Below are 13,205 nucleotides of genomic sequence, written 5' to 3'. Positions count from 1 at the left end.
AGTCGAGAGGGCTTTTTTGTTCCGCTTCTAACAGAAACGCCAAAAATAATTTTTATTTTGAACAAAGGCGCAAGCGCGCAGTTTTTTCACCTTAAAAAATCCCAGATTAGTGCGGCTGGGCACGCTACTGATTGAAATAAAAATAAAATTCACGCTGCAAACGAAGTTTCCTTAACAGATAATGAAGTTTAACAAATCACTTAAGCCGTTTCGGGAGATTTTTTATAGTTAAGATTTTTTTAATGAAACTTTGACCTGAAAAATGACGAATTTACATTGGGAATCTCTTAGACCGAGTCTATTTTAGATGACCTGTCAGCTGTCCCCCAATTCACGAACACCCTATAGAATTGGAAAGTTTTAAGGAGACCAACCACTATGCTCTTCTTAAATCATTTGGACTTCGTCAGAACTTTTCATCTGGCTTTCCAGGTAGAGGGGGAATTCACTTGTGACCAATGTTTGCAAATGATAAAATAAATGGCGAATGGCCTTCGATTTAAGAGTTTGAAAAGTTCAAAGTTAAAAAAGCACTTCACACTTCACATAAGAAAGGTCTAAAGCCCTAAAAGAATCAAATTTAAAAAAAAAAAATACATTTTTCTGCAGCTATCGAAAATGTCAGAAAATATGTTTTTCTTTGAAAAAAAGCGATCTTCCTTCTTGTTATGTAGCCAGGATGGATTTTGCGGTGGATAGAAATATGGTTTCAAAAAAGTATTTTTCTATAATTTATGGTATGACACATTTAAATGAATATCCACAATTCAGATATATTTGAATTTTGATTTAATTTAATTAATTTTTTTTTTAAATATGTATAAGTTTTATACGAGATCGCATATCAATTTATGTATCTATAAGATACATGAATGGAATGCATTTTTGCTGTTTGAATTTTTGTTGAACTGAAAAGATCCTAATCCAGCGGGCACTAACTCGAGCCAAGTTCCAAAAGTGTATCTTTATTAACCGACTAAAATTTAAAAATGGGTTCATAGCATATTGAGTTTCAAAATATAATTCTTTCAATGGGCACACAAAGTTTCCCATATTTATTAGCAGCATCCAGTGCTCAGTTTGTCCAACAGTTGATGAGAACATTCCTTCTTTCCTAATACTAATGAAAGTGTCTGTTAATATACAGGGTTGCAAAATGATAATAGGTCTACAGTATTTTTTTACCATTTCCTTTTTTTTTTGGGGGGGGGGGGGGCAAAAAAACGTATTTTACTTAAAAAATTGCAATAATATTTTTCGTTTAGCTCACGTTTGAACTTTTTGCTTACTAATCACCGTCACGCCCTTTTAACTACCTTCGAAAATCCATGAACCTATTAAACATCGAAGAACACTTGCATTAGTCATGTCACATTTATGAGAACATTTTCATAAAAATACTATGGATATATACCATCAAGGCTCTCTTGTCGCTGAAACCCACTAAAGGTCAAAACTAACCATGGTTCGAGTCATGGTCACCTTGATTTACTTAAAACAACATTATATTTATTGTGCTATTATTATTTGCACAGGACATAAATGCTATATTTTAACAGCTTTGCATGGGGAACTGTAATCTGTTACTGGGGGGAAATTGGCACAAATTTGAAAATCTACATATTTTTTTATTAACGCTGACCATCAGAGCTCCGCTGTGGCGCTGACTCAAAGCTGTAAGGAGCGTTGCACTGGAAAGCTGGAATTTTCAATCTCTGATTTTCACACACCCAAAGAAATACCCGCTGGTTAAATTAATTTCTCAGAAAAACAACAGGTAGCGAACTTAACTTTTAGCCACTCTAAATCTCGAGGGCTATAAACTCTCTGGATGCGCCTAATAGTCTTATGTGGACGTACCCAGCTCGTGCTTTGGGTGAATATCGCTTTTACGTGCTTTTTTTCAAGTTTTGGCCCAAAAAATTACTAATTTTGACCTAAACATCGAGCAGCTGATATTGCCTCGATTCAATCTGCTTTTGAATGGGTGTTTCAACTAAGTAATTTCCGGTAGACAAGGTGGACCTCACTTGTGGCCTGCTAGATCGCCGGATTTGACTTCATTGGATTACTTTTCTGTGCCATAGCTGTCTAAAGCTCACTGTATTCGAGTGGAAAATGGAGAAAATCATAGGAAAACTAGATAGTTAATGGGGGCTGTTCAGTAAAAAACATTCGAAACAAAAAAAATCTATTGTCGCTGCACCTTAGGAAGAGATCGAATTTATGTTAAAACAATGTTTCAAAATTAAGCAGCTTGAATCTATTGGGCTATTTCACGTTCTCCAACCGTTTCTACAGAGATCGGGAAAACTTTGGCCTCTCTTAATTTGAAAATGAAAACCGATGGGGCCCATCACGTCCCATTTTTTAATTGTAGACTTTGGCAAAATTTCAAAGGTTGAAATATTTTCCCATGCTTCCGTGTATGTTACAACAACGGAAAAAATATTTAGCTCAAAGTGGAAGTGCTAGAAGCAAGAATCGTCCATCATTGTTGGATTTTACCTTTCTTTTGACAGGCGTATTCTGGTTGGAAGCAAACGCCTCGATTTGTTTGTTTTCACTTGATAAATCGCCAGACCCACTTTATTTGATTTCAGAACATGGCAGTAAATTTTGCAATTTCTCCCTTTTTTTTTATCGACATAAAGTACTCACGAAACGGCAGTTTCTTACGTGATCCAGTCACAAAACGATGTTTGGGCAACTTTTAGGATCGAAACATGCGGAAATGTGCAATGCACCGAATTAAAAAGCGCATTGGGTAATGTTATTGTTAACTCCTTGAGTTAGCATGTGCCTAAGCACCCTCTAAAGCTACGAAGGAGCAGTAAGCATGATAAAAAGTGTTGGAAAACATCCTGCAATTCGGAGCTTGAGCCGTTCCGGGTGGGCGGCCGCATGGAGGTTTTTCCCCCATTCTGCCTTAAGGAATGTTTCCTTGAATGTGTGCTTTTGGGGAATTTATTATTTTACTTGCAATTCAACAAATATATGTATTAATTATGTTTTTGTCGAACAAATTAAAGGCTGACAGCATGCGACCGAACTGCCTCCTCGCGTGTCCGACGACACGTTAAGATGAAATCATTTCGATTACTCACATTTGACTGCTCCTTCTGATGATATTATTCAAATCCAGGTATTACCATGCGATATATACAGAGGACAAATTGAATTAAATACGCTATCGCGCGTGGGATCTTGATAAGCCACGAAATCAACTAATGCTTAAGAATAACCCCAATGAAATCGGCTTACCGCAATGCTGTCCAAGGTGAATTCGCACATGCACGAAATACTAGCTAAAAATTAGGTTCAATCGGCAGTAATGATTGTAAAAGGTATTAATCTCATAGATTGTGAAAGTCCTTCAAGCAAAATCTCGATAAAGCAAGGAAAAGAACATTGTTTCTTGAATTGCAATTCGTGGTCTTTTGTTTGAAATTGCGCGGAAATCGGAATTAGGCACAAACATCCTTTTACCCGAGTTCTTCCATTAAGATCGAAAATTCGAATTCGTAAAATACTCGAATTCGCCAATTAAAGCAAAAAGACAAAGACCACGAGAAGCTGTATCTCGCCTTTTGTTTATTATTAGATTTTAACAGTTATAATCTTGCGGCAGCACCGTTGAACTTTATAAAACGGAACTTGTTCGGTTTTAGGGTACTTACGGTCAAAACACTTATTAAAACACTTCTACCGATTGAATCACAAATAACCGCATTATGTGTTCGATTGCAGCTAAGTACTTTTTGAACTTTAGCACAGCAATTTCGTTAATGCACTATAAAGACGTAACAGTGTAGGTAACTCTATCAAGTCGGGCAGCGGCTTCACAAGAGTCAAGGTGAACAACTTCTTAGTGGTTTTACATTTTGGTCAATGAAATGCTCTAAACTTTTCCGCGCTAGTAAATTCACCTAACTACAAGAATTAATCACCATTGTCTCCACTTACCCCTGTCCCTCACTGAGACCTTTTACTTCTTGGTCGCTTAGAAGCGCACTATTTTCGTTTATTCTTGTGCCTGGTCGCGGGACTTTTACTTTCGGTTTTGCGGGTAGGTAGGCGATCGAGTTTGTCTCTTTGTATTCAAAGCGGGCTTTTTTTACTTTCTTCGTTTAATGCTCTTTGAACAGTGGCGGTTCATTTGAGACTGGATCTTCCCTTGGAAGTGGAGAAATTAAATACACCATGGGCCCACCTCATCGTGCCGATGGGGCACGCAAATCTCGCTCCTCGCATGAGTGAACTAGGTGCACTGAATATTGAGGGTTGTATTATACTGGCGAGCAAGAGGATTGGGGCCACTTAAAAAGTTGTGCAACTTTTTTTAATTTAGCAATAACTCGTCTATAACCAGCTATCGGTACTGAAGAGTACCCTAATAAATATCGAAACCCGCTTTTTCAATTTTATTAATTAAAAAAAAATAATTACATGTGTGCGATACTTTTTTGGTCAAAGTATTTTCAATTATCGCTTGTTTTTCACTTGCGCTAAATAATGTTCACCTTTATGCTGCCCCAAATAGTTCCTTATTAAACTTAGTCCATAACTGTCGTTTTATGCGTTTTCGATTTCGCAAAAAACTACTAAAGATACCTGGATAAGTACAGCGACCTGACAGGTTTGCGGGTACTTTTTCGACCTACTTTAAGTAGCTTCAAGAGCTTTAGCTCACCGCATATTTGCGCTCTGAAGTGATTTTTCATAAAATTCATGCTACCTTCATATTTATAGTTTACAATCACATCGGTACCCTTTTCATATCGATGAACAATTTTCGACATATTTTTTATGCAATAAGGACTTCGAGGTTTACTTTGCTGGCGAGGGCTAGTACCATTTTAGGGTTCCTGCCGAGACCACGAATCGCTCAGCGATACCACAAATTGACCATGCAAGGATAGTACCTTTAGTGGCAGATCGGCGTTTGCAAAGGTTTGTAGCTGATCGAAGAAGCGTTTGTCAAAGCGGCGCATCTCGCATATGGAATCACTGTTCAGAGACCGACCCTCTGAGGGACAGAGTCAGAAGCGGAATGTAACCAACTAAAGGCAGAATCGCTATAAGGACATTTCAAATTCGTCCTTCGCCAATGCGACCCCGAAAACTAGGAAAGGTCCCATGAAGTTTAAATGGGGATGAACTTGCGTAATTTAGCACTTGTCCAAATGCCGTTTTCAAAATTTGAATTTCGCGAGTATTTTCGAAGATATCTAAAAAAAACTAAAAATTGGAGATTTCGTTTAACTTTTTTTTAAGCGCTATTTGACAAAAAGAACCCAAAACCACTTGCACGTTTTCATTGCCACTTTTTCGCAGCTACGCGATGACGTCTTCAGATCTGCCATCCGACTATTTTTCCGTTGAAAAATCCAATAAGAAAAAATTAACTTCATGATGGTAGTCGAAAAACGAAACGTCGGATGTCAAATTTGAAAGCGCCATCTCGTGGCTGAGGAAAAGTAGCCTTGAAAATGCGCTTGTCGTTTTGGGCTTCCTTGTCAAACAATGCGGCAACAAGAAATAAAAGCAAAATTTCTGATTTGCAGTTTTATCGATAATTTCGAAAATACTTATAAAATTAAAATTTTGAAAACGGCATTTAGTTAAGCGCTAAATTATGCAATATTTCCCCCATTTAAACTTTTTCGTATCTCCTCTTATTTCCGATATCTCATTAGCGAGGGTCGAATTTGTAACGCTCTGTATCCCTTAACAATTCGGCGAAATCTCGATATGACAGTACCATAGTTTCGAAGAGAAATTAGAGATCCACTTGGAGTTATTAGTTTTTGTTCAACATCAAGACGAGAAATCATTCAATCTGGTTTGCGATGTCGTCCACCAACATATTCCTCGGTTGGAATATCAATGCACATTTCGTAGATTGCAGTGAGCTAAACTACAAATACTCTTACCCGAAAGAATTTTTGAATTTTTTTGAATTCTTATTTTTTCTGATGAGACCAGAAATTATCTGGTAAATAACAACCATCGAATTCGAGTTTGAAGAGAACCAAGAAGAATGGTGGAACTCGTCCACTTGCCTTGCCCCCATTTCCAGAAAAAGGTGCCATGTTTTGGAACATTCTTAATCCATATGTATCCAGACAATGGCGAGGGACTGTGGATGACAGATGTGTCTTCATGGATGATAATGCCCATTCTTATAGTACTATAGCAGTACATAACTACATTGGAAGTGAGAGAACCAACCTAGATTGGCCTTCTTTGTGGCCTGACATGAACTTTATAGAACATGCTTGGAATATGCTTTCTATAGCTGCGAACTTTCGAAAAAATCCTCCCAGAACCATCCAGGAGCTTGTTATTGCTGCGGCAGAGGAATGGCAACACGTTTCTCAAGACCTTACAGCACACTTTCATTAAAGCATGCAAGTGGCGTCTTTAGGTTCATATCGATGCTAGGGATGGGATACACATTATACATTTCTTTTTTAGTGAAAAATAATTTTTATCATTTAAAATGTAATAATAAAATAATTATGGTACAAATTAATTGAGTTATAATCAAATATTTCATACACTTTTTGCAGGACGTAATAAAACGTCCAAGAATCATGGCAATGCAAAAGTTTTGAAACTACCTGTATGAAGGGATGCAGAGCACGTCACAAAAAGAATTAATTCAGACAAAACGAAGGCAGTAAGGGCGAAGCTTTCCCATGAATGGAACTGACCAACTTGGGGTCACGCCGCCGAGTCGCATTGGACACGCCTTGATGTGTCAGCAATGCCACGATAAGACGAGGTCTCAATTCCAGATCAATGATGGATATTACCAAAGAGGGTACATTTAAAGACCTTTCACGGAGCAGTGAACAGCCAAATGAGCTGATCAGGAGGATCAACGGTCTACAACCTAGTCATCCGGCACGAGAACTATTGGATAAGGGATGATACTGAAGCATAAATCATCTGCCGTCAACAAATCCTCCCGGGTCGAGGCAATTTATTCCCAAAAATCTGTGTGTAACTTATCCGCGGCTAACTAATAGTAACTAGCGTTGGGTGTAATTCCAGATTCCTCAATTAGAGGAACCTTTTCCACTACCAGCGTCAACAAGCCATCCTGTTTCTGATTTTTTAACTTCATTATTCCTAACCGACAGCCCGCAATGGAGAGCGTCGACGATGAAAGGAACCTGCAGGACTGGAGAGCGTGGAAGAGTCCTCTGTCGGAGGAGCAACTTGGAGTTTCTCACAAAGCTGATTTACATTTAGACACTTAAAAGGATGAATTGAACGTGAAAGGATGACGAGTTTTCCCGGAAAGTTCTGGTCAAGATTTGCAGGAATGCCAGAACGAAAAGCAATAGTTCCGCTTGCCTCTGCTGTCTGAAGCCACAAAATTCCGTAAAGGGTGTTGGCGCTAAACGCGCTGTTAATGCAGTTTTTCCCGCCTCCTTTAGTATTGGCCTAACTATGTCGCTCAAAATAGGTGGGAAAGCTCAGAAAAACTTATCGAAGACCCATAAGGAAAAAAAACGTAGGAAGACAGAGAACTACGCATGCAAGTTTCAATGGCAAGAAAATTTCCAGACGCATGCGCTCTCTTGATTAGCTGACTGCCCATGCGTCTGGCAATTTTCAAAAAGGTATTGGGTCAATAATATCAAGAGGCCTGTGGTTAAAAACAAAGATAACAGTAAGCAACTATCAATGTCGTGCTACGTATATTCTCCAGCCCGGATATAGAATTTTCATTGGAATTCACAAAATCCGTAAACTGTGTCCAAAGTATAAAAGTTCCCATATCCCGGAGATTGTTTCTATCAGAAACGCTTCAAACTTGCCTTGATACTTGAACAAATGTTTTTAAATGCTTGCAAGTTGCAAGTTACATATGCCAGCAAAAACTAACATTATTATTATTACATACATTCGAAATTAAATGTAATAAATAACAATTTGACCGGCTTATCAGCTACGACATGGAAATTTAAATACGCGCCTTCGACCAATCGTCCGAACTTCACCCAATCGTAGCACTCCAGCTGTAAACGTCCTCGAAAATAGCGTTCTTCACGTCGTCGAGTGTATTGTCATGGCAGCCTGAAAACAGGCAGCCACGTATGAAATAACAAATAAACGTATCATTCCGACCAATCAGAGCTTTCCATCTGTCTTGCCAGTTGTTTATCAACGACCTACGGCCGCAGTTATCAGTGAGATTATAAATACAACGGACAAAGCGCGGTTCTACAACATTGGTCTGTGATATCACCGAATTTTAGGTTTAGTATTCAATTCGGAAAGTTGTTTTTAGCACTTTGCTCTTGCTTGTGTTAGTTCTTTGACGTTTGTAATTCGGAGTACAGTGCGAAAAAGCCTGAAAATGAAGTTATTTTTATTATTTTCGGCTATTTCTTTGTGTACTGTGCTAACTTCTGCTAAAGTGCATTTCGAAGAAAACTTTTCTGATGGTAAGTCCGTTGAAATCGACTAGTTTGCCGGCAATAGCCCCTAGAACTCTCTCAATGGGGTGGGTTGACCAATTATGCCTTTAGCAGCTTTTATTGTCTCCCCAACGATACTTCATTTACACTAGCTTTAAGCTAAACGCGATTGCTTCTGAGATTACGATATTATCCATATCTTTCAGACTCATGGGAAAAAAGATGGATCTATAGCAAACACCCTGGAAAAGAGTTTGGCAAATTTGTGAGGACTGCTGGCAAGTTCTTTTTCAATGAAGAAGATGATCAAGGTAAGTGTTAAGCTTATCGTGAAGGGCACCTCCCTCTGGTGTTTTGATATAAACATTCAAGGTATTTCTAAGGCATTTCTGAGGTATTTTAAAGGTAAATCACTGATCCTCCCCTTCAAATTTTCTTTAGGTTTTATTGGCATTATCAGATGAGATTTTTGATATTTCAATAACCATCCTTTGACCTTATGTTATCTATCTGGCTTTGAAAAGAATGTCTTGAACAGCACACATCAGTGAAATTCTATTTTTTAGCTAAAAACCACTAACACACTAATTCCAAGTAGTACCAAACAATTATTATAATATTTAAACATTCCCAGATCAACAAAGCTCAGAAGATTACTATTTGCATTTTGGGTGTTCATTCACTTCAGATTTAAATTTCCCTACTTAAGAATTCATTTATTATAAAAGTTGCCTCATATTACTTAAGACTTTTCCAGACTTCAATAACTGAGCAATATCCCATACACTATCACACACACACATACATACTAATAGTTAATTGAGTGAATGATCTGCTAATAGCCGGTACAGAATCTAAATAAGTTGATTGGTTAAACTCCAAATCAGAATTTAAGAAGGTATATGAGAAAGCATTAAACTAAATGAGTACCTAAGAAGAATCTATAGAATCTGTGGTGGTTAGCAGGGTAATTTAAATGAAAGTCATGCCCTTAATTATGAATTAAATTATTTAAGTAACCAACTACGTTCTTAACATATGTAAATGCTTTAAAATCATATAATAAATTAGTCTGAACCATCACATTTAAGCAACTTCAAATACAGTTTTTTTTAACTTCAATAGTGGGTGATTAAAATTTCTAAGAAAAACAAAGATAAATGCCATTTTTAATTAATAATGTGTTGAAATATAACAAATAATTTTCGCAATTGCAGTGAAATTACTTAAATTTTAATCAATCTGTAATCTGTAGGTACATATTTTGGTATCTATTTACCAAAAATCCATTAGTTGAGCAATTTAAATAAATGGAAAAATGATTATATTTCCTTGTAGGTTTAGCTATTGCTTAAAAGGTACATTGGGAATTAATTAATCACCTCATGCCTTAAATTATCTAAAAAGTGGTAAAATCTAAAACAGCAACTGTTTGTTTATAGCCGAAATTATAACAGGAATTCGTTTTTAATTGGATTCTCATCAAAAAGGGTTCGAACGGTACTTGTTTTAGTTTCAATATGCTTCCTTAATTATTTTTCATAATTACAATTTGCTTACTACTAATGACCGTTGAATAGTTGCAATAATGTCTCTGTTCAGATATTAGTCACACTAATGATAAAGTGATTCATTTATCTTTTTGAAAAAGCTAAAAATTTTTTTTACTTTCTATTTTTGATCTATAATAAATATAACTTTATGCAGCTGTGAAATATTCACGTGGGGAATGGGCTAAATTTACCTGCCTAAACCAGCAGGTATAGGGTATAAAATTTGTAAAATATGAAGCTTTATAAAAATCATAAGTAGACAATATATTTTTAGATATTTGAATTGGCTCTATTCCAAATAGAAATCAATTTACTCAATTTCAGGTTTTGTTTATGAGGTACGCACAAATGTGCTCACAACAAAGACTGAATGAAAACAAAGAACGATCTTTTAATTATAGTTGAAAGGCAATTATTTAGAAATTAGTTTTTATATGAAATTTACATGAATACCCACATATTAAAAGATAACTTTCGAAGTTTTGCCTCAAAAATATTAATAAAATATATTGTGGGGATTCAAGGAATAGAGACATAACAAAAAAATAGTCGATAAACCACTACACAATTTGAGATAAAAATCTTTTGTAAAAAAGAAAGATATACATATATACAGCATTAAATAGGACGAAAATTTTTTTACCATGGATCGTTTTTAATAACAATCTATATCTTTCACGAATTTCATAGTTATTATTCTTTTCTCGTTTTCTTATAGGACTTCAAACCTCAGAAGACGCTCGTTTCTACGCTCTCAGCACCAAATTCGAACCATTCAGTACCGAGGGCAAGGACTTAGTAGTTCAATTTACCGTCAAACATGAACAGAACATCGACTGTGGTGGAGGCTATGTCAAAGTTTTCGATTGCAACTTCAAAGAAGAAGATCTTCATGGCGAAACCCCCTACAGGCTAATGTTCGGTCCTGATATTTGCGGACCAGGAACAAAGAAGGTTCATGTTATTCTCAATTACAAGGATAAGAACCATCTAATTAACAAGGACATCAGGTGTAAGGTAAGTTGTTTCAATTTTGTTTGTGTGTAAATATACATTTGTTTTCAACATATACCCATAAGTTGTGGTAAAATAGCCTGGAAATTAACTTATTAAATGATAGATTAAAGTTCGTTTTTGAACTTGTAGATTAAAACCAATATTTACTCACAAGCTAATGTTCTAAGTTTTGTACTGGGTGTTTTATCAATATTTTTCTTATAGGATGATGAATACACCCACGCATACACCCTTATCATCCATCCTGACAACAAATACGAAGTCCTCATCGACAACGAACAAGTGCAATCCGGTTCTTTGGAACTCGACTGGGACATTCTCCCTCCCAAGAAGATTAAAGACCCCGAAGCTAAGAAACCTGAAGATTGGGACGACCGGGCGACTATTCCTGACCCAGATGACACAAAACCAGAAGACTGGGACAAACCCGAGCACATCCCCGACCCTGCCGCCACCAAGCCCGACGATTGGGATGATGAAATGGACGGAGAGTGGGAACCGCCCATGATTGATAATCCTGACTTCAAGGGTAAGAAAACTTTTGCCGCCTTTTGCCGTCTACTAAAACTTCTTTGGTTTTTAGGAGAATGGAAACCAAAGCAAATTGACAACCCCGCATACAAAGGTCAATGGGTCCATCCCGAGATTGACAACCCCGAATACTCCCCGGTTCCCGATTTATACAAACACGACGAAATTTGCGGAATCGGTTTGGATCTCTGGCAGGTGAGAAATTAACTCCATCACTTTTCAAAAACAATAATTTGATTTATTTTTAATGCGAGTATTTGTTGATTTACAGGTCAAATCTGGCTCCATCTTCGATAACATCCTTATCACCGATGACGCTACATATGCCAGCAATGCACTTTCTAGCCTGAAAGAAAAACAAGCAGGTGAAAAGACAGCTAAAGAAGCTAAAGATAAGGAAGAGGCGGAGGCGCGAAAAGCCGCTGATGACACCGACGCTGATGAAGGTGACGATGATGATGAAGATGAAGAGGACCGTGAACCACAAGTCGAAGTAAGTTCCTGACGACATTTGGCATAATATTTTTGGGTTTAAATCTGACTTCTAACTTTATCTTTTTCTTTTCAGGAGAAACACGATGAACTGTAGATGGTTGTGTAATTTATAAGAATGAAAAGACTTTTTTATATTGTTATGGTGTGCAGTGTTTCTTTATCAGTGTGTACTGTTTTCGACTGATTTTTTATTAGTTTTTTTTGTACCGAAGATAGTGAACATTTTGCCAATACCGCAGGAATGAGATGTTTAAATTTTTTGTTTCTTTTTGATAGGCAATGCAGATTTTCTTTGTACAAAAAAAGTCACCTACGTACCATGGACGCGAGGCGCTATAACGGTTACGTAAATTAAAATAAATTGCTGTATTATACTTTTTTAAATATACTTAGTTTTATTTATACTTCAATTTAGTGCGAATAAAAAAGTTTATATTAAACTTAAATATGTTTTTTGCTAGTTCTTTCTGGCCCTGTGTTATATTTCTTCAATATTTGCCCTAACCTCTCGATTAAACTAAACCAAAGTTTTAAACATTTTCTATAATATTATTCTTAAAAATAGGACGTAGAAAAGACCCTCAGAAATACGTTATGAATTATCGTCGGTAGCCCCTCAATGGTTTTGCAATGAAATGGGCATTTTTTTATTTATTCACTAGTAGTGCAATTACCGTTAATGTACATGGTGACCATCCCGCACCATTTCTTTAATGCTGTAAGAGGTACAAAAAAATTCAATAAAAATTTTAATGGCTTAAAGCTGTTGTTTTGTTCAATTTAAAAAGTTGATATCTCTAAAATAGTTTGGTAATTGATATAGGATATGATACATAAAGCATTCTAACAATGTTGTGTAAAATGGAAAAGTCAATATATGCGCATTATTTGAAGTAAGAAAATTCTTGCTTATCTATAGAAACTTATATTTTACTTTTTGTTACATCTCTCACAGTTTTCAAGATAGAGAATCCCTCATGGACCACTCTATACGTCAATGTAAGAGTTCAGCATTACATCTTTTGTTTTTTTTCTCATACAGTATTGTCATACACTTCTTACGATTGCGTCCCCACGGATTAATGCCTGATGTGCCAACAAATTAACATTACTAAAACGCAAAAATATGGTTGTAATTGTACATGGAATAAAATGAAATCAACATCTTTAA

The 13,205-nt window shown here is 36.5% G+C and overlaps 1 protein-coding gene across 1 annotated transcript; it reads left to right on the top strand.

Moving 5' to 3' along the window:
* Positions 1-8,244: 8,244 nt before the first annotated feature.
* Calr (calreticulin) lies at positions 8,245-12,418 on the top strand. The gene is made up of 7 exons (XM_066299768.1): positions 8,245-8,465; positions 8,645-8,749; positions 10,710-11,008; positions 11,213-11,537; positions 11,592-11,734; positions 11,811-12,032; positions 12,108-12,418. The coding sequence occupies exons 1-7, from the start codon at positions 8,378-8,380 to the stop codon at positions 12,126-12,128; spliced, it is 1,203 nt and encodes a 400-aa protein (XP_066155865.1). The 5' UTR covers positions 8,245-8,377; the 3' UTR covers positions 12,129-12,418.
* The last annotated feature ends 787 nt before the right edge of the window (positions 12,419-13,205 follow it).

The sequence above is a fragment of the Euwallacea fornicatus genome, chromosome 34 (assembly GCF_040115645.1).
Source record: "Euwallacea fornicatus isolate EFF26 chromosome 34, ASM4011564v1, whole genome shotgun sequence".
NCBI lineage: Eukaryota > Metazoa > Arthropoda > Insecta > Coleoptera > Curculionidae > Euwallacea > Euwallacea fornicatus.
Note: the sequence above shows the minus strand (reverse complement) of the source record. Positions and strands in the feature narration are given on the sequence as shown.

What these genes read in the sequence shown, in the direction of transcription:
- Calr (XM_066299768.1), top strand. Translation starts at nt 8,378, where the DNA reads ATGAAGTTATTTTTATTATTTTCGGCTATTTCTTTGTGTACTGTGCTA. An exon ending in ACAAGGACATCAGGTGTAAG is followed by an intron (nt 11,009 to 11,212) that starts GTAAGTTGTTTC and finishes TTTTTCTTATAG; the next exon opens with GATGATGAATACACCCACGC. An exon ending in TGATAATCCTGACTTCAAGG is followed by an intron (nt 11,538 to 11,591) that starts GTAAGAAAACTT and finishes TTTGGTTTTTAG; the next exon opens with GAGAATGGAAACCAAAGCAA.